This window comes from Natator depressus, chromosome 9 (genome assembly GCF_965152275.1).
Source record: "Natator depressus isolate rNatDep1 chromosome 9, rNatDep2.hap1, whole genome shotgun sequence".
In the NCBI taxonomy this organism is placed as follows: domain Eukaryota; kingdom Metazoa; phylum Chordata; order Testudines; family Cheloniidae; genus Natator; species Natator depressus.
In genome coordinates this window covers 55,897,254-55,918,972 of record NC_134242.1, presented here as the reverse complement: position 1 = coordinate 55,918,972, position 21,719 = coordinate 55,897,254, and the positions used below count along the sequence as shown (strand labels likewise).

The following is a 21,719-nucleotide window of genomic DNA, read 5'->3' as shown; positions in this document are numbered from 1 at the left end:
GCACAGGAGGCCGGGATGTGCTAAACAGTTGTAAGAGTGCGTTGTGAATTGGGAGGGAAATATGCAAGGGTCCAGGAGATCATAGGATGTCCAAGAATTGATCCTGCAGGTCCTGGACATCAAAATAAGTCCCAGTACAGCACTAGGTCAGCAGGAGGTGAGAGTGTAGGAGGGATGATGGCATCATCTGGAGACTAGGAAGCGCCCATATGGACTGCAGTTGATGAGGTCACAGTCAGTAACACCAGTGCCGCTGGAACAGGGACAGCCTGTGGGTCCTCAAAGATGGAGGAAGGGGCCACGTGCATTGGGGATGGACAGTGTCACAAGTGAGGTGGCATGCCACAGTCACGGTAGGGCTTTCACATGGCCCAGCATACGAGACGCCAGGCGGCGGTAGTGCTCGGGCATAATGGTACTATGGATCGGCCGGTGGGGTGTATGTGGGAGGGTATGGATGGCACCAAAGGTCCGGGCTGTAGGACCGTGCAGGTGAGAATGCAGTGTTCAGTTTGGAAGACCACTTAGATTCGGAAGACAGGTCTGGTGGGGGCAGAGCCATCAGAACTGCTGGCACTGTTGGTGTGAGAGGACAGACCAAGAACAACAGAGGCTCCTCTGCAGAGGGGCCCAGTGTAGAAGAGCGGAACAGAAGGTTGGAGAAGGAGCAGCTCGTCCAGGGGGGATGGTAAGCAGATAGTGACAGAGGTCCCGGGACAGGGCAGGGAGACCGCATACAGCAGCATAAGTTTGGGGTAAGGGGAGACAAGTGTCCTGGCATGCATGGTACTGGGTAGGTATATCTGGATAGACCCAGCAGACTGAACAGAGCCTGAGGCGACAGTGGTGGGCCAGACACCATGGCCGGCGGCAGGGCTTAGACTCGTGCTCAGAGTGGGACTTCTTTGGAACAGGAGTGTCTGAGTTGGCGAGCAACTTCTCACCCGACCTGGCACGGCTCAGGGAGACAACACTGTGCTTGGAGGCAGTTGCCATCAGGGAGCTGCCTTTATGCCCATGAGTGTGCTTTTTATGTAGCTGGTGCTGGGCGGGATGGCTCTGGAGAGGTGTTCACTGCCAGTGTTGAACCCCGTTCCAGCAGATCTGTGGATCCCGGAAGCACACATGGTTGTGTTGCATTGCCTCTTCCATGAGGTTTTTGTGGCGGTGACGTTTTCTGGCCTTACAGATGCGTGACAGAAATGATCGACAAATAGAGCTGTGGGCAGCAATATGAGCCTCGCCAAGGCAATGTTGGTGCTCGTCACTCACAGAAAAGGACTGCGGGCATGAAGCACAGTATTTGAACCCAGCTTGCCAGGCAAAAAGTCCCCAGAGGGGAGACGTCTAGGGGAAAGAGCTAACTAACTAATGATAAACAAATAAGTACACTACGAAAAACTAACTAAGGAGAAAAAACTATGTACAATGGACAGAAGCTGTCTCTTATTAAGCTAAGAGCACCGAGGAACAGAGATTCCAACTCTGGCCATGCGGCGGTAAGAGGGAACTGAAGCGGCGTCGACCCATGCAACCTCTTAAAGCCTCAGCATGGGTCATGCGGGTCAACTGACACTATTATGAACAGTTTCGGCTCCAGCATATGGTGTGCATGAGCACCCACATAGGGAATCCACATAGGGATCATCACTCAAAGAAGAAATGCTGGTTTAAGCCCAGAGAGTGATAGTATTAGCAGCATGGTGCTGTATACCTTCTCCTGTAGGATCTTGGTCTCTGTGTAGTAGTCAATGGGCTTCTTTGCATAAGGGAGGTCTTCTGTTCCATTCTTGATGTCTGTGCCCTCAAAGACTACACTGGCACTGCTGGTTAACACCAGTTTCTGACAATGGTTATGGAAGAAAAGTAATGTATTAGAGCAGTGGTTCCCAAACTGGGGTTCGCAGAACGTTACAGGAGGTTCGCCAGAAAAATTTCCCTAATGGCAACCAGAGGACCCCAGGCATTGGAGGCACCAGGTGGGACCTGGTTGCAGGGCAGACAGCCCGAGAGTGGGACAGGGCAGTTGGGGCTGACAGCCTGAGCCCTGCCCCCTGAGCGGGGGAGCCAGCAGCCTGAAACCCAGCTCTCCACACGGGGCTGGCAGCCCGAGCCCCAGGGAGAGCGGGGCTGGGCAGTTGGGGCTGGCAGCCCAAGCCCTAGAGGTCAGCGGGACCTGCAGCCTGAGCTCAGTTGACCAGGGTGGTCAACAGGGTCCAGCAGCAGGAGACCCACAGAGTGTGGAGGAAATTTAAACTTAAATCCCTGGAAATATTCATTTTTAGGAGGGGCTTCATGAGATTTCACAATTTAGTGAAAGGGGTTTGCGGGCTGTTAAAGTTTGGGAACCACTGTATTAGAGGATGAGCCAAAAGATATATTGTTTACAAAGGCTGCATGGAAGGGAAAGTCAATGTGAAGGAACAATATTAGCTTCTTCTTGGCTAGTTCTACAGAGAATGCAGCAGTTTCTTTTAGAGATGCTTTAATTGAAAGTGATCTGAAAATTACAGGTTATAAAAACCCCATTTTCTTAATTGAGCTCTATTAGATAGCACATTGCTGTAAAAATGAGAGGAAGTCCCTATTCCAAGGAATGTATTTATTTCTATGAACTGTTTATTAATTTTTAAATACACACAGAAAAAGCAAACAAAATATACATAAACTTCTCATTATACATATGTGATGCTGGCAGACCAGATGCCAGCTCTTGCCCATGCTGCAGGCATTAGCTAAGAACTGACAAACTCATAGCTGGAGACCACACCAGTTCACCTGTATGTTAGTTTTGCTCAAAATAGGTATTATCTTATAAGAATGTATTTAATGTTTAGACTAAGAAATGCTTGTAAAATTTTGCATGCATTAATCTCACTTGTAATGTTGGTATTCCATACTAAGAAAATGCATAAGTTTTGTTTTATAACTTTGAAAATATTTACTCTGAACTTGTGAACCCAGGCATCCCAGTCATCCCAAAAGGACTATCAAAAACAGATGGGCCATCAAGGAACATCGCAATACAACGGACTGGTTAATGGCCCTATTGCACCTGGGAAATTCTAATAAAACAAAGTCACAGGAAGATTTTCTCTTTTTGCAGTTTGAACTCTCACAGGGCCAGAGCCAGAGCCACCAAACTGAAGCTAGAGATTCCCAGAGGCTGCCTCCTGGTCTGCTCTGAAAGACACTACAACTCTGTCGCTCTTAGAATTTAGATGGTACGTCATTTGTGTGTATACATTTGCTTGCTTTAAGCTGTAACTAACTTTTCCCCCCCTAGTTAATAAACCTTTAGATAGCTTATTACAAGATTGGCTACAAGCATTGTCTTTGGTGTAAAATCTAGGGTACCAATTGATTTGGGGTAAGTAAGTGGTCTCTTGGGATTGGAAGCAATGTGAATATGGTATGATTTTTGGTATACATAACCATTTATCACTAAGTCCAGTTTGTCTGGGTGGCAAGATAGACTGGAGAGTAAGAGGACTGCCTGACTCTATGCTAAAACTGTTACAGTGATTCAGGAGTTCACATTTGTTACTGGCTTGGTGAAATCTAATTATAGAATAGACCACCAGTTTGCGATATCTCCCCTGGTTCTGACAGTCTGCCCTGAGGTAGAAACTCATGGTCGTGAGCCACTGCAGACTGCCTGACAACATAAACTTCTCATAATATACCCTACTCTAAGGATTTTATAATCCTACTGAAGTAACAAAATGCTTCAGAAACAGGTGAAGCGGATACTTCAGAAAATTTCCAGTGCTGTCAATCAAGAGAGAAAAATAGTTTCCAAGGAGAACTTGAATGCCCACTTAGCCTGCTTTCCTGGCACATTTCAACTCTTAATACCTCTTAAAAAGCACACATTGGTATTTGCTAGTCATTAAAGTATCTCTAAAAAGATTTTTATGCTGCATTTGTTAGAATATGATATAGCCCAGCAGATTTGAAATGGGAAGTCAAAGATATACAGATGATCAGAAATATCATCAACCAAATTACCCTCTGAAATGTGACTTAATTTTTTACAATTTAAAAGAGACATTACTTTTTGCCTAACAAGTTCTAGAGTCAGATGTACTCCTTGTTCTGACGAATCCCAATCTGAAGCCTGAAGGTAAACAACGCATGGCCTATTTTCCTCCCAGCAGCCTATTACAGAAAGAAAGCAATTGTGGGGCAGGAATCCATACTTGACATGCATCATTTAATTCTGTGTATTGTTTTAGTAATTCTGTATTTCTGCCCAGAAACTGTACAATGGGTGTATTTCACAAGCAACCTTCCCTCCACCAAAAAATAAAGTCTCTCATTCATCCAGTGCTCGAGGATTTCAATAGGCAGAAATTGAAATAAAAAGCTCATGTGATGTTGGAAAGACCAAGGGGAAAATGGTGCAGTTGTCTTACAGTTACTATTGGAGTCATTAAGTTCACATTTCTTTAATGCTGCTATTGCTCTATAGCCTTATATCAGGATTTCAGCATCTCATTCCCCCCGCCCCCACATATGCTGTTCTATTCTTACCTGAACCCCAGCTTCTTTGCAGGCTTCAATGACTGTTTTGGTCCCCATAAAATTCACCTTGTAAAACAGATCCCTGTTGTCACTGGAAGGTGCTGGTGAAGCACAGTGAAAAGCCACTGTCACACCTTGTAGAGCTGGAAACAGGTCCTAGGGGGACAGATGAGGCAAGGCACCAGTGAAAACACCAGGAGTACTTTCCATTTGAAAACTGTGTAGGTTATATGAACACACCCATACCCACATTTTTCTTGTGAAACATAACAGCCACATCATCTTCATGAAGCTGAAGAGTCGAGATACAGGACCAGCTCTTGTATCTCCAGACCTCTTTCTGCTAGACAGGAAGCTCCATTTGTTTCCCTTCCCCCTCACCTCCCAGGAAAAAATCCAGAAGCTTCCCAAGGCTTGGAGACTAGCCACGCCCAGCTAGTCAGGTGCAGGCAGAAGGCCAAGGATGCCTCAGATAGGAGTTAAAAACTCAGCATAGAACCCCTTCCAAGGATTTAACCCCAATATCCCAACATTACTGCCCAGCTTTATGGTGCATCCCTCAGGAGTACATCATGCCTGTGGAGAAGTCCTCTCAAAGACACATGCAGCAAGTTATTTCCAAGACACATTGTGATGCATGTCTCCACATTGGAAGGCAGGTATAAGCCCTGTCCTTGTACAGATACAAGCTAAAACACCCAAGGACTGTTCCAAAGAGTTCAAGAAGAGTGTTCCTCTAGGGATCATTTTGAGCCACTGGTGAAAGAAGTGAAGGACAGCACTAGCAGAGAGGGGATATAGTTGACCACCCTTTCACAAGGTCTTACTGCAACCATTCCAGGAAATACTGCTGTAGTGTTGACCTTCCCACCTTTCAAGGAACACATTACATGTCTCACACAAAAATTGAGTCAATTACCTTGGGGAACGTACCTCTGCAAGATCCTAAGCTCAGTCTATATATTTCACTTTTGTTACGTAACACAGTGTTATATTTGTCAGCTCTGTTCATACTATACCTCTTTACTGCAGAGATCTCCCAGGAAAAACTGCACCTTATCATTCTCAAACCCCTTTTGAATATCAAACACATTGACTGTATAGCCTTTCTCCAGCAGCCTCTCCACCATGTGTTGGCCTAAGAATCCTGAGCCACCTATCACGGTGCACTTCTTACTGGCCTGCAGAGGCAAGAAGGGGAGAGAAGTATCATAACAAGCAGACACACTTGTGAAGTCTTTCAGTATACCCAGGCATGAACTTTACAGGATCATAGGAGTGATGATCTCATTCACTTGGCTGAAGTCCAGAATTCAAATTTTCCACTGCTGCAGTTAGACAAGTCAGTAATTAGGCTGATCAGAGGAATCTGAATCCAGGTATTAAGCAACTCACCAAGATCCACTTCAGTGGATAGAGTGTAGTAGACATCCACAGCTTATGTCCTTTGTAAGAAGATCCTGTCTCATTCTCTCTCATTGATTAGGTTTATCCTGACTATATTTACCTTCCTAGGAGGTTGATTATAGTGCAGAAATTCATTAGACTCATTTATTTTGTTTAATTTCCCAGTTCTTGTATCAAGCAGGCTGAAACTGCTCAAGAGACAGACACGGGAAACAAGAGCTTAGCCACCCCTAAAAATATGATGAACTAAGTTCTACACAATCCTATTTGACTTTATGTACTGAATCACAACCCATGTAATGCCACTAATTTGGCTCAGATATAAAACAAATACATTAGTTTCCCAATATTAGAAAAGTCCGTTCAGCTTCCTGTAAACTGGAGCTGGGATTCTTGGGCTTTGCAACATGCCAGCTGTCTACCCCCTCATCCATTCTGCCAATGAGCCCCACTCTTTATATATTCCACTTGCTCACTCATGTACAAAATCTCAATCTCTAGAGCACTCAGATTGCAAAATTCTTGTCTACTTCTATACACTGCCTGCACAGTATGAAATACATGTATGTCTCTACAAACCAAAGCATGGATGATAGGTGCAGTTGTAGATCTATTTGCCCCAAGTGTCTCTTAAAATCAATGAGAACAAAGGCCACTCTGGCTGTCAGTAGCTCCTAGTCTCCAGCGGTTTCCTTCATATATAGCTCTAACCCTCCTACAAACTTAGCTTGCTACAGTTTATTCCAATAGAGTTTCATCCTCAGTAATGGAGAGGAGCAGGTGAAACTAGCTCTCTCACAAAGCTTGGAGCAGGACTAATGGCTCCAAAACCAGGAAGGCAGCCAAGCAGATACAGCTTATCCTTTTAATTAATCCTTAGCCTTTCTTCTATGGAGACATTGGTCAGAGTCAGTATCAGGCACTCTGGTCTGGGTACTCACCTGCCTGAAATAAGACCAGTGACCTATGGGCTCAACACCAGCACAGGAGCGAGCAACTGAGGTTTTGTAGAAGAGCTTTGTACAGCGAACCCTCTGTCCTCGTTGCAAATAGATTTGCTCCTATTGTTACTACACAAAAACTCACCTCAGCAAATCTTCTACAGAGTTCAAGGGGAAAATTATCCCACTGAAACTGCTCAAGGCAAGTGACTCTTCAATGGGTTCTAAGTGCTGTGTCTTTCGACGGATCCCATTGCAGAGTACCAGTTTTCCAGAACGGAGATGAGAAAAGTCTACTGGACTTGTTCAGTTATATCAAAGTTCAGTGCTTATTCTGAAGGGTCTCTGAGCTGGTTGTGTAAAGCACTGCAGCAAGCAGAGATGTCATAATTATGAGGAGTGAGGGAGCCATCTGATGCCATAGCATAGATTAGAAAGTCCCAACTTGCGTGTGTGCTAATCTTACCCATACCCCAGTAAAAAGCAGCATTACAACTGCCACTGTGAAGCATGCTCAACATTTTATTTCATTCACGCTTATTTTCTTATCTCTCAGTTTCACTTGTCCTTATTACAAGAAAGCTTAAAAAAGTAATGATATAAAAAGAATCAGGAGGATAAACGTGCCAGAATTTCCTCTGAAAACAATAAACAGTTGTTGTGCAACAACAGAGCTCACACTTGATGAGTACAATTTACCTACGCCCAAAAAGTTACATGAACTAAATTAGATTTTATTCTTTCCCCTTTCTAACTCCCTGCACGCACTCTAAACATCAGAATGACAGGATAACAATGGCTCTAGCAAGTTCTGGGGACATGGTTTAAAATAAAAAAACAACAAAAATAGTCAGACTACCCATCTGCACGGTATCAAGGTACAGCCCTATTGTAATTGAATCTCCAGACCTGTGGATTTTGTAGTGTAGATGAAGCCTAAATGTGTGTTAGACACATCCCTGAATCTTTTTAAAACTGCATCAGTAGCAATCATGTTACAAATAGATCCCGACAACTCCAGGTTCTGTTCCCACTAGTAATACCAGGAGTGAGTATTCCAGTGGCCTGGCTGACAGTCCCTGACTTCACTGGGTATGTCAGGGTTTCCTCCCCACTCTGAACTTTAGGTGTTAGGGGGCTTATTCCTTCACCCACTTACTTCCCTGGTCCTTCTCACTTGAACAGAGAGCAACAATACCCGAAGTCCAAAGGTGCAAACAATTCGATGTTTATTGGGGTGAACTTCCAGCAAGCATGATTCCAGTTTTCTTCCTTAGTTTCCCCCTTCCCAGCTCTGACACCACAGAGGCTTACTTGTGTCCCTGTTCCCATTCCTGCCCTTAGCCAAACATAATTCCAATTTCCCCACCCCCATTCCCTGTTCCCATTTCCCCCACTCACCCACTTCCTGATAGACTGCAGACTATATAGTAAAACTTGAGTTCTGCTTAGCTATACCTTAGCCAATCATTTTACTGAAATTTAACTAACCAATCCTAACATATTGTAACCAATTATATCCCACCACCTTAATTAGTTTACACCCAGCAAAAATTAATTATACAGCAGACAGGAACAATCACAGAACCAGACAGAGATTATACAGACAAACAATAGCAAAGTGGGAACTATAATGACAAAACAATACAGAAGTGAGGATTTCACATCCCAGCTATTGATAAGTGAGTTCTTGCCAGACAGGATGCTATCAAACTAAGTTTCCTTTTACATCTTCTAGGCACTTCCCTTTCTCTGGCGGCGATAGGCATTATCAGGACAGGATTGTATTCCTAACAGCCCAATAGCACCCTATTTCAATGTGACTAGGTTGGAATGTGAGGATGTGACCATTCGCTGCCCACCTTATGGCTGCCTCTGTTGCTTAGCCTAAGGCCTTAGCCTAAGAACAGGGCCTCAGACTGTCACAGTAAGAGAAGGACACTGGCAGACAGTGATTTTGATTCTTTCTTTTATACCTCTATCTAGCCAAGTGATAAGAATACATCTAAATTCTTAGAGTATAGGCCTTTACAGACAGGCCTGAATATCTATATCCTAACATTAGGGTACAGATGTGGGGACCCGCATGAAAGACCCCCTAAGATTATTTTTACCAGCTTAGGGTAAAAACTCCCCAAGGCACAAATTCTCCCTTGTACTTTGGATTCAGCTGCCACCACCAAGTGATTCAAATAAACATTTAGGGAGGGCCACTTGGAACCCTATCTCCCCCCTAATATCCTCCCCAAGCCCCACACCCCCTTTCCTGGGGAGGCTTGAGAATAAACAAGATGAGCACAGACCAACCTTGGGGTTTTAGGGAAACTAAAAACCCCAATCAGATTCTTAAAGAAAACAGAACTTTATTAAAAAGAAAAGTAAAAGAAACACCTCTGTAAAAATTAGGATGGAAAATAATCTCACAGGGCAATCAGATTCAAAACACAGAGGGTTTCCCCTTTAAGCAAAACTTTAAGATTACAAAAACAGGGATAAACCTTCCTCTTAGCACAGGGAAAATTCACAAGCTGAAACAAAAGATAATCTAATGCATTTCCTTGCGATTACTTACTATTTCTGTAAGATTAGATACTTAGTTCAGATATGGCTTAGGGAGATGTATTTTCCCTGTCCTGGTTCCTTGCTGACCCCCGAGCAAACAACAAAGAGACCAAAAGCAAACTCCTGCCCCCACAGATTTTGAAAGTATCTTCTCCCCTCATTGGTCCCTTTGGTCAGGTGCCAACCAGATTACCTGAGTTTCTTAACCCTTTACAGGTAAAGGAGGGATTTTATGCTACCCTTAGCTGTGTGTTTATCACAGGGTAGATAACCAATTTTTCTTCCTCTTCTGGATAAACTTCCAACAAAAATAAGTGATACTTAGAAAACAGACTTAGAAAAAATATTTCCTTTAAACTTACTAGTCTGAGTTGTGTAGCCATTTCTTGGAGGATTCACTGTAAATCTAATTCCTAAAATAAATAAATAAATAATGATGTTAATACTTTAACATATCACATTTAATTAACCAATTAATGAGTGGTGCAAAGAACTTAAACACCTGCCATTTAAACTGGCAAAAACAGATTTTTCCCATATAACATTACCACAACAGATGAGTAACTTGGATCAATCTTGTACACTTTACTCGCTGGCATCATCCTCATAGGGAGAACACACCGTTTTTGTGTAGGTCCCACACAAACAAAATGGCTATTTTTTATAAAACTTCTCACCAACATAGTTGAACTCTTATTATTTTAAGTTCCAGAAAATACATAAATTATTGAAATTCAATTTGGTATAAAGATTCTCCACCAATGACAGAACTCCAAACAGGTTATGTAGCTCAGATAATTGTGTATTTGTGGGAAAGTGCCTCTTAATCAGCAAATCCTTCTCATTTTAGCCAGTTTAAACTGCCGTGTCATCTCTGAATTGAACACTATAATGCAAACACATCAGCAGACTGTGCAATATAATTCCCAGAGAGCAGCCTGGGAGTGGGGCAGAAGCTCCCTGAAAATGTGGGAGATTGAGAGGTGGTACTGAGACTCAGCCAGGAAATGGAGCGAGTTTCTAGGCTGGGAAGGAGGCTCCCAGTAGTCCCTGCCTACTCCAGCCCCTGCAGGTCCCTCTCTCTGGCCTGACCCCCAACCCATGGTAGCCACTCCAGCCTCTTTGGTTCCCAATCTTGCCTCCCCTCCCAAGTATGAGTTTATTGTATAACCATTTCAGGGCTGGGGGCTAGAACTCCCCACCAGTTCTACCACTCTGGAAGCCACACTGGGCCAATCAATATCTACTGCAGATCTGTTGAGGCTCATCTGCACAACATCCAGAGACAGAGGAACCAGTGGCCACATGGTTTATCCTTAGCCAGGACAGGATTGAACCACTATAATACAAAAATATTTTCTAATAATGATGGTAAGGCAAACTCCCAAATTGGAACTAGAGCCCCACTGTGCTCTGTGCAGAGAAAAGAGACAATCCCTACCCTGAATTGCTTACAATTTAAAGACAAAAAGAATGAGACTGTAACATAAGCAAATGAATCTAGTGAGGAATTGGCCCTACTTAGTTAGTTACATAGGATGTACCCTGATTGTTTTCAAACTGGGGAGGAAGAATCACAGCTTGTCCCTATCCCAGCTATGATTACCAGGCTGGGGTTTGTAAGTATAACAGCAAAGTTGACTCTTATGGAAAAATTTGAGGTTAAGTTAGTGGCTGTTAGGATTTTATCAGGGGGATTTTGGCAGGGAAGAGTAGTATTGTCAGTCCACAGTCTTCAAAAATCAGAGTCTGGCCCTGAAAAATAATTAGATTGTCTTAAAATCCATTACTTATTTTACATAATAAAATACTTCTGTTCCTTCACATTGCACTTGCTTCCTCACCACGGAGAGATAGACACTTTCTTTAAAAAAATGAAAACCCAGATTCTCATGCAGTATAGCAGTTCCAGCAGCTGGAGCTTTAATAAAAGCACTAGAATTGGCCACACAAAGGCAACATGGGAGAGAGCCTTGAGGTGTGTCCCTACCCTGGGCCGAAGCCTAGGGGGATATCACCCCTCCCAACACCCATACTGGGACTCCCACTGTCCCCCCAGCCCCCAGGCTTCAGGGCTCCCCACCCAGAGGCCCGTACGGCCCTGAGCATCCAGACACCCTCCCGCCAGCCCGGCCCCCTCCCAGCTCCCCCGTGCCCCCAACCTCCTGCCACAGCCCTTCCCCAGCCCTACCTGGCACCAGCCCCGAGAAGAAGCAGGCAGGATCCCGACACCGCCACTGCTTTCACCGGCCCCACCCCAGACCCAGTTTCCCCTCGCCCAGGAACACGCGCGCACCCCTCAGCCGCTCCAAGCGGCGACAGCATTTCCTGTTAGCTCCGCCCTCCCCCTCTTCTCGCAGCCCCGCCCCGCCCCTAGGCCGAGAATCAGCCGAGCCCCAACACGCTCACTGATTGGTTTCCTGGATACTCCTCTTCAGCCACTCGTCTTGGTGGAAGGCGGAATAGACTCCTCTCTTCTTCCGGATCCGCCCACTAAGCATAATGGGAAACATGGTTGCTATGGCATCAAGGTAGAACTATTGGCCTATGGGGAAGGCTGCCGTTGATACTGTGCCCGCCCCTTTTTTCTGTCCGGACCGGAGGCGCTGTTCCTGCAGCATCGGCCTGAGGGATGGTGAGTGGGTCCGAGAGCTGTCCGGTCTGGAGGACGGGGCGGGGGGACACAACACGGAGGGGCGCGGGCTAGGCCGGCCACTTGATGGAGTGACCGCAGTGGGGTGCTGAAGCAGTAGGCCCCGAAGCCTGTCACAGGGAGTTAGCAGCCCCGCCCCCACACAGCGGCTGCGGGAGTGGGCCCTGAGGTCCAGAGGGCTGGGTCCGTGCTGGCGTGGCAGGTACAGAGTTCCTAGCTGCATCCTTGCTCGTGCTGCAGGGGGGCTTCCAAGGGGGTGCAGACCCCCACATGTGCTGGTCCTCCTCCCACCCCGCCGTAATAACACCACCCAGCCCTTTTAGAGCACTTGTCATCAGTCAATCTCAAAGTACTTTACAAAGGAGGGCAGTAGCATTATCCCCATTTTATAGATGGGGGAAACTGAGGCACAGAGCAGGGACATTACTTATTGATGGTCACCCTGCAGGCTAATAATAGTGCTGGGATTAGAACCAGGTCTTCTGAGACCAGGTCAGTGCTAATCCATTAGGCTATACTGCCACAATGAGTTGCTCCAGTTGATGTAGGTGGCATGGCCTACATAGGCAACAGTCCCTAGTGTGTGCTACATGGTGCTGGTCCCGGCTGTGTGGCTTGCAAAGATATTCTGGTGTGCACTGTATCATCTTGATCCCAACCATGTAGCCAGGGCTGTCCCTAGGTGAGTGTGCAGCCTGGGACCACCCCTGCCCCCACTCCAAACTTTCCCTTAAGCCCCCCCCCACCTCTTCCTTCCCCTGCTCCGCCTCTTTCTGGCTTCCGCCCCCTCCCCCCGAGTGACACTGGGAGCTGGCAGGGAGGGCTGGGGTCACTGCTGCCACTTCCCGATGGTGTGTGCAGGACTGACCTCTGCTGCTGGAGCCAGGCCCCCCGCTAACGCCCCGGGCCAGCCTGGCCCCCCACTCCCCCTCTGGGCTGGCCTCGCGCCCCCCACACGACACGCTCACAGAGCTGTCCCTAGGGTAAGGCGATTCAGGGCGGCCACCATGGGGGCCCCCCAAAGCGTGGGGCCTGGGGCAGCTGCCCCAATTCACCATACCCTAGGCACAGCTCTGCATGTAGCCTGCAAAAATTACCAGCCTCAGTCTCACTGTCTCAGTTTCATTGCACTTATATACAAATATAGATGGAGCATAATATGTAGGGACCTATCACCCCTGCAAGTTACACCTTCAGGCTGGAACCTTCTGTCTTCACAAGCCATATCTCTGTCCTTTAAAAGGGCAGCTTGTTAGATTTTTGTGTGGCCACATTATCTATTGTTTTCTGGCTTCACTGGAAATCACAAGGGTTGCTGAGAACGGAATTTTCTGGTTTCATTCTGGATTGTTCTCCCCTGATGCTGAGAGTCTTGTCTGCCTGCTTTGGGAATCTAATTCTAGTCTCTGATCTTCTATTAATATTTCAAGGCTTCCAGCTTCAAGAAATCTACATTAGGGGCGGTAGCCCAGAAGAAGAAGACCGGTCCTAAACTTGAACTAACTGAAGACCAGAAGCAGGAGATCCGAGAGGCTTTTGATCTGTTTGATACCGATGGCACTGGGAACATAGATGTTAAGGAGCTAAAGGCAAGATTAAACTCGATGTTAAAGAAAAACAGGAACTAGATGTATAGAGACTTAAACTAAGCTGGGGCAGAGCAGGGTTGATCCCTTTACAACATAAAGTCACTGTATCCCCACACAATCTGTTGCTATCTGTCGCTCTTTGTGCTGTCCCCTTCTCCCATGGGGCTCTTTGGAGCTGGATTGACAAAATCACACTCTGAAATGTAGTTCCAGGATGTCATGAGCTTTGTAGGTGTTGGTAGAAGGTCCAAGGTTTTTGGTCATTATGAAAGCCATCTTAGGATCATACCATTCCGAAAGCCATAGTTAAAGGACATGCCAGTGTCATTAATTTCTGTGTCACTGTTTGTGACAGAGCAGATATTTGGTGCCTCCACTTCACTCATTCTGTTAGGGAGGATGATGATTAACCCCATCTAGGATTTTCCTGCTTTCTACAGCTCCCTCTTCTGCTTCTCCAGTTTAAATCCTGCCTCGCTCAGAGGACCATGCAGAAAGGCAACCTTCAAGTCTGCCATTTGTCTCTTCACCAGGGAATGGAAAAGCAGAGTGTGGAGGGATGGGGAAACTCTTTCCTGAGAGGATTCTAAGTGTTTTTTCTACACTCCTTAGAGAGAAATTTCCATTATGTCAGTGGAATGTGGCAGGGGCTGAAGTAACTTCTATATACATGATAGACAAAACCAACTGTTTAGCTTTTTTAAAGAAGATTTATAGAGGAACCAGAATCCCAGCTGTTTTAGACCTTCTTCTGAAGGTTTATGTCAAGGTATAGACCCTAACTCCCTCTGGGCTTAAGTGCTGGTTGAGTTGAGCACAGTAGATTGGAGTTCAGTACAGTACTAGGCATGATGGGATCTTCTCCCATGGGGTCACGTTCCTTGAAGACTGTGACCTTTCTTTGCCCTCCAGTTACCTCCCTAGTGGCTCCAGGAACTCTGTATATCTAGTATATCTGAGCTTCCTCATCCTGAATGTAGTGTCCAAATAGTAATGTAGTGACCCTTTGACCTGTAGAATACAAGCGTTTTCTGCATTTTCCTGTACCTTGATTTTCTGTAGAGAAAAGGTGGTCTTTTAGATCTGTTCTATTTGTTTTCCCAAACCTTTCACCTAACCAGAACACTTACCCTCTGAGTGGGTGTCTGAGTCGTAAGCCAGAAAGAGGGAAAACCCAGACCACAGAAAATGACTTGGAATGCGAAAGATCAGATGAATAAGGTTAAAAACCTCAGGACCAGAGGGTACAATTTCTCAGGCAGCATGGATGATGAGTCTTACATCTGTTGGGCTTTTTTCTTATAGGGGAAAGAGGGTCTGCAGAGCATCAAGAACTTCTCTCTTGCATTAATTTCCCCATTTACTGACTCCACTTACTTGCTAGTACTGACTAGAGAAGGCTGGGTGCATTATTCTCCAGAGTATGTGTAGAGAGCTCCTTATACAAGCCTTATACAAGGGTTGCTGTTAAGACATTCAGCTGTCTCCAGGTTGCTAAATGTTATTAGTAGACCATTTTTCCATCACCTGCTCTTTGACCTTGCTGTTTGCCTTGAGAAAAAAATACCTAATTTAACCACAGCATGGCATAGTTTAACTTTTTTTCTTCCATACTTGTATTTCCATTGCTCACTGAGGAGCTAATCTCTTTTCATTGTTTGCAGGTGGCCATGAGAGCACTAGGGTTTGAACCCAAAAAAGAAGAGATCAAGAAAATGATATCAGACATTGATAAGGAAGGAATAGGAAAGATCAGCTTCCATGACTTTCTGGTGGTGATGACTCAGAAGATGGTATGTAAGTTGGGACAGTCACAATGAAACCAATTTTGCAAGTTGCTGAATGCCTTTCAATTCCTGTTGATTTCAGTGGGAGTTGAAAGGACTCAAAACTTCCCTACCTAATCTTAGCAACCACATGTGCAAAATTTATGGTTGCAAACAGGAACCATCCCATCATAGTTGGTGGTGTCTTTAAGACCTTTCTCCTGGATAAGATTGCTTACAAAGAAGGGAGTGGAGAGAAATTAATATAATCAAAACCACACCAAAGAGGAAAAACAACATTGGCCACCAAGAAGAGAAGCTGTATTAAGTTTTGGTAAGTTGTGAGGATGACAGTGATAGTCACTATGCCAGTACAGTGTTTTTCCAAATTTAAGATATCTACCGCCATGATCTGTGTACTGTACCTAAAAATTCTTAGAAAAACTCACTGATAACAAAATAACATATTTGACAGTGTTGATGCTGCAAAACTTTAATCATGCAAAGATCTGGTCCTAGACATGAAAGGAACATAAAAGTGACATTCAGAGAACATCGTTACATTGGCAAAATTAAGGCTCGCTGAGTGCTTTCACTCACTATTTGCATAATTTCTAATAATTGGGTTTCTTTTATATTGAATCTTAGCTTAGTTTCCTGTGTTTCTAATATTTCTTTTGATAACTACAATTTTTACACTTAAGTTACTGATATGTACTCTTAGACTTAACTACAAGTTAACAAAGTTTTTGGCTATGAACTGGTATGTTGCTTACTTCTTTAAGGCTGAAAAAGATTCCAAAGAGGAGATTCTAAAAGCCTTCAAACTGTTTGATGATGATGAAACTGGAAAAATCTCTTTCAAAAACCTTAAACGTGTGGCCAAGGAACTTGGGGAAAATCTCACAGATGAGGAGCTACAGGTTTGTGCCTTGTATGATTTTGCCTACGTATGTTGTATACATAGTAGTCACTGATTGTATTATTTCATTTCAGATTTAATTCATTAACATTCATTTTTTAACTTAGGTGAAACTGCTGCGGAATTACCAGTCTGCTACACTAGAGTGCCACAGAATCCAGAAGTTTTGCAACAGAGTTCTGGTTTAGTTTGCCACACAGTACATGGGGCCTTGAATATGCTCTTTTTAAAGAGATGGGTGTACACTGCAGTACAAAGAGTCTAAAATATAAGCCCTTGTATTAGAGGGCTGGTATGAGGCCTGAGCTAAAGTAGTGGGCAAGCTTTGCTGAAGCAAAGTTAGGCTGTGAGCAAACGTTAGACTTTGCCTGCTTGCAAATTTACAGAATTTGGCAAGAACAGGGCTAATATTGCAAAAAAACACACACTTGTAAGAAGTGCTAGGCAAAGAAGTACTTACGCAAACTTGTTTTAGAAGAGTGGTATCAGAGCATTTCAGTATTAAGGATGGTATATAAATATTCCCCAAAGATAACAGGGACACATAGACCCCTCCTAAAAATAAGGTCAGAATAACAGTGTAATGAATAAAAATGTATAAGGTGGTGGGTGGTAACCAGCTACGTCAGAGGGTGTTAACTAACCATGTCAGAGGGGCAGTACGTAACTTGTTTATACTAATGTATAAAATAAAGTCTCCGAGGAAGTGTCTTTGGCCAGCCTAGGGGGCAGTGAAAAGTCCTGCCACTAACTAAGCTGCATCCATTGTCCTGGGCATACATGTTTTAGTATCCTCATAGAGTCTGCCAGGTGCTATTACCGTGCTTCATCTACAATAACCCTAGCTGTGTGTCTTCGTTCCTAAACCGATCTTGTGGTCATTGGGCGGTTTGCCCAAGGTCTGCGCAAAGCTGGGACAGCACACAAGAAAAACACATACACACAGCCGAACATCTAACAACATTGGTGACCCAAGAGATCTTTTGTTCTTTCACACTCCATAGACCAGATCCCCAGTCCCTGACATATCCCCTTTGCATTGCTGTGGTAGTGCAAAAGGTCCATAAGACTGCCCTAACCAAGTACTTGAGGATTTCCCTTGTGTGGGGAAATTCTTTGGTGGAATAACTGGATCTGTGTTAAAACCCTCTCAGTCTTCAAGGCAGGGAGATGGGAGGGCAAGGAAATGTGTCCAGAGTGTTGCTGTGTGCCTGCAAACCCTGGTTGGTGTTATGGCTCTTTGGGGGCTATTCTCAGCCAGCACAATCCTGTGGCTGCTCTGGCTTACATGGAAGGGGCACACCACAAGCACCAGGATCAGGGGTGGGATGGAAAGGTTATTTAAACCCACTCTTGCCCTGGATGCAAGCAGGTAAATTTGTAAATTATATTTGTAACAACAGAAAGTGCTGAGTTTTACTTAAATTATCTCCATTTCCCACTGCCCTTTTCTTTCCCACTCCCTCCTGTTTCCTGTAGTCTCCTGGTGTCATTCTGGCTCAAATGGCAGTACTCTGGGACTAAAGATTGCAAGTTAAAGATCCACACCACAATGGGGATTCTTGCTCAGTGCAGACACTGTCATGTGTTACTTAAGTGAATGTTGTGCTATCCTTCAGCATCTTAAATCAAAGTCCTTTCCACATGCACTAGTACAAAAAATAAAGTTAAAGAGTTTATGACAATCCATGTCTGAAATAGGTTCTAAAGGCCAAGACTGCGTTGAGCATATATGGCCGGGTGGATCCTACTTAGAATCATAGAATATCAGGGTTGGAAGGGACCTCAGGAGGTCATCTAGTCCAACCCCCTGCTAAAAGCAGGACCAATCCCCAATTTTTGCCCCAGATCCCTAAATGACCCCTCAAGGATTGAGCTCACAACCTGGGTTTAGCAAGCCAATGCTCAAACCGCTGAGGTATCCCTCCCCCTATCGTTATCCTTTTGTACATCCCGAGTAACTCCAATGACTTCAGTGAAATTGCAGTACTCTGGAGTTACAAAGATACAATACAGTAGGATCTGTTGTTTTCTTCCAGGATAGTTCCTGTACCACACAGTGTGTATAGCAGCATAACAACTGCTTTTGAATAGATTGGATGTGAAATGTGCTGTAATAAAATCCTGTGTCCTTTCCATTCCATTTCCCTCCCTTCCCTGATATACCTTAATGGACCCATCTAATTTGGTCTCTGAATCCTTAACATCATACAGGAAATGATTGATGAAGCAGATCGAGATGGAGATGGGGAAGTGAATGAGCAGGAATTCCTGAGGATCATGAAGAAGACCAGTCTTTACTGATATGTTTGTTGTGGATTTTCTTTTTATACAGTTGGAAATATATTTGGTAGGTGCATCAGTTTTCTCCAGCCTCTGTCATTTCTCAGGGACAAAGAAAAGTTGGGTCATTGTGTTCTGTGTGTCTGATCTTTAAACTTCATTTGTGAAATGTTCCAACTGCTAAGCTGAAACTGTTTTCACTGAGAAAAATCTTCACACATTTATTCTTGTAGATTTTTCACACCCAGTTTGTTTCAGATATACAATTCATATTTGCAGAGCCTTATCCGACTGAAACAGCACCGGAAAGAGATTGTGTATGCTTACAGAATTGTTAATAAAAGAGAGGACTTGAAGCCAGAGATTTTTGATACAAACTGCCTCACAGTTCATGGTGCATTTGAATCCAGAGTTTTGGTTTGGGCACAGTGATATTAAATGCTGCATTTGACAGAGTGTCAGGGAGCAGTGTTTTGGTTTTTTTTTAACTCTGTCCAAAGAACACCAAGCTTGTGTTTTATGCAAAGAACAAACCCTTTCCTTCTTTTATTATACTGTTAAAAACATGTAAATGAGCAGATTGTTACAGCTTAATGTACTGCTATCTATCAGAGAAGTTCTTCTTTGTGCAATCTGTCCTTAATAGTGGGTGAGGGAGAAGAAGAGAAGTTACAACTGTTAAAAAACTGTGTGTTGTGGGGAACATTCAGTGGTTCCTAATTGTACAATTTTATTTGAAATGAAATACTGGTTTTTTTTAGCCATCATGGTTGTAGAAATTAACATACAATAACATGAATATAAATGGACACAGCTGCCTTCTTGAATTTGCAAACAACCTAAAGCAAATGTGCCAAATTCTCTTATTAGACTCTTAATATTTAAATGATCAATTTTAGGTGTGACGAAGTGGGGGATTTTCTTTGTGTTTTGCATGAATACTGTATGTGCTGCATGTTTTACGAGGTGGTGGGAGAGGGTGTTTGTTGTTGCAGAGGACCAGGCATGACCTCGCCTAGTAGCCTGGACCCCACAAAATGACCTGGATACTGTGGAACTTAGCAACCAGTGACCCAGAGGCCCACCCCATCCTGGGAGCCAGCTAGTTCTGGCCATTGGTAACAAAGGTGATCTGTTTGCCCAGGAATAAAGACAAACAATGGAGGAGGGGCTTTCTGGAAGGTGATATAGGGTGGTCAACTGGAAGGAGATCGCTTCTGGAGTGGGGATAAAGAGCAGCCTGAGGCATCTGGATGCGGGATAGACCCAGATGGATGGTGCTAAGACTTTTGAGGACCGAGGGTTGTGTTCAGATGTACAATAAACCCTTCTGTTTGACCCTGGCTGAGAGTCACTGCAGTCTAGAGATTGGGGTTGCATTATTCCCTCTGGGTGTGGAGGCCCTGGGGGTCCAGAATGAGTGGACTCCCTGAGGGGGGGCTCAGAGAGAGAGAGAGAGAGAAAGGCATGCTGAAGGCTCAGAGATGTGGTCCCAGGAGGCAGCAGGGCCAAAGGGCCTAACCGCAGAGAGCGAGTGCAACCCTTGAGAAGGGCTGTCACCCTCTCAAGGACTATATGGAGTTGAGACTGCACAGAGTGGGGGTTAAAAATAGGAATAAATCAATTCTGTTGCATGCATCTTACAGGTGGACCCACAAAGGAAAAACAAAAACCACCCTGACTTGGAATAAAACAATCATTTCTGCTATTCTTGCTATTGTAAACCCTACCCAAATCCAGCGATGTGAAGTGGCAAAGGAAGGAAACACGTGAACTGTTACACCCCCAAGTGGTGGTAATGAGGCAGATGGGGACTCTAAGGATTTCCCCGTAAAAAACTGTACTACTAGCCCCCCCCCCCACCATGGGAATTGAGCAATGTCGGTATGTGGTGTACGAATTGGAGGGGGGAATCCTAACCCAGTGAAGAATACTAAATGTATCTGGAAATATTGCATGGTATTCTTTAGAATATGTCATAATAAATGACAGTAGGAAACAGTAATCTAGACAGGTGGTTTATCACAAAGGGCCCAAAAATATAATTCTCTGGCCTCCTGGGGTGTTTGGGTTATGGGGTTCCACTGTTGGGGTGTGGTGTTACAATGTGTAATCATAATGGTACCTCCATAGAGGACAATCCTTAAGCTTGCAGTTATGTACATACCAGACTGGGCAAGAAGTCTCCCCTGGGACGCAGGGAATATAACAATTTAACCGCTTTGCAGAATGTAACTCTACAGGTAATATGGATGCCAAGATGGAAGGATCCTGATTTAAGCTGGCTGCAGCCTGGAGCTGAAAATACTTCCTTATGGGCGAACGTGTGGGAGCGGGTGCACCAAAAGCTCGTCAGTGTGTCCTTTCAGTCCATTATATAAATCGGTGGTACACGCCAAAGAATGGTGGGTGGACAGGGTACACCCTAACTGCAGCACATACATAAAAGGGTTAAAGCAACAATTTAATTGGTGGGTGAGGGTATACACATGGAATTGTTGCTGCAGAAGAAATCTATGAGCAGTAGGAACCACAGGGTTAAGTGCATGAAATTTGGGTGTGGGGGGGAAATGTGTATGGGAATGCAAAATGCTCAACTAGTGGGGCTAGCACCTGGGTAATAGTTGCAGTGGAACCTTGAAATAAGACTGCAACTAAGGTGGTCCCCATGAGCCCTATGGAAATAATAAGAAAGGGAAGAGCTCACTGGGAACCACTAAAAAAATCAAATGATGTAAAATAAACAATAACTCAGTTAAGTAATTATTTGTCCAAATAAAATATTTAAATGTGCCCCTCTCCAATGGCCATAAAGAAGCAGGCCCAGTGCCCTGTGCCAGGAGTGAACAATTGGGTGTAATGTATATGGGATCTGGAGTGTTCTGCTGGGAGTGTGCACAATTCTGTAATAGAACACTTGGGAGTACAAGTGCACCAGCATCTGGCACAATTACATGCTGCCATTGGAACTTTGGTGCATGAATGGATCTGTGGAACTCATTGCTGTGGACAATTGAACCAGTGCATTACCCAATTCCATAACCAAGTTGTCAAGCTGGTTTGGACAGT

At 44.5% G+C, this 21,719-nt stretch overlaps 2 protein-coding genes across 3 annotated transcripts in view; one reads left to right on the top strand and one right to left on the bottom strand.

Moving 5' to 3' along the window:
- NSDHL (NAD(P) dependent 3-beta-hydroxysteroid dehydrogenase NSDHL) overlaps nucleotides 1-11,730 on the bottom strand; it is a 33,660-nt gene extending 21,930 nt beyond the window's left edge. The window contains exons 1-5 of the mRNA XM_074964273.1: nucleotides 11,629-11,730; nucleotides 9,800-9,850; nucleotides 5,547-5,708; nucleotides 4,537-4,683; nucleotides 1,715-1,843 (exon numbers count right to left, since the gene is read on the bottom strand). Coding sequence (XP_074820374.1) covers nucleotides 1,715-1,843; nucleotides 4,537-4,683; nucleotides 5,547-5,708; nucleotides 9,800-9,820 — 459 coding nt within the window. The 5' untranslated portion in view covers nucleotides 9,821-9,850; nucleotides 11,629-11,730. The remainder of the gene's footprint in view (nucleotides 1-1,714; nucleotides 1,844-4,536; nucleotides 4,684-5,546; nucleotides 5,709-9,799; nucleotides 9,851-11,628) is intronic.
- A 186-nt stretch (nucleotides 11,731-11,916) lies between these two features.
- Nucleotides 11,917-20,454, top strand: CETN2 (centrin 2). 2 transcript variants are annotated; one of them, XM_074964272.1, is made up of 6 exons: nucleotides 11,917-12,072; nucleotides 13,521-13,679; nucleotides 15,344-15,472; nucleotides 16,231-16,368; nucleotides 18,582-18,717; nucleotides 20,297-20,435. In XM_074964272.1, exons 1-5 carry the CDS (start codon nucleotides 12,070-12,072, stop codon nucleotides 18,669-18,671), a joined length of 519 nt encoding a protein of 172 aa, XP_074820373.1. In that variant the 5' UTR covers nucleotides 11,917-12,069; the 3' UTR covers nucleotides 18,672-18,717; nucleotides 20,297-20,435. The 2 variants fall into 2 exon arrangements, with proteins under 2 accessions (XP_074820373.1, XP_074820371.1); XM_074964270.1 differs by having other exon boundaries at nucleotides 18,582-20,454.
- The last annotated feature ends 1,265 nt before the right edge of the window (nucleotides 20,455-21,719 follow it).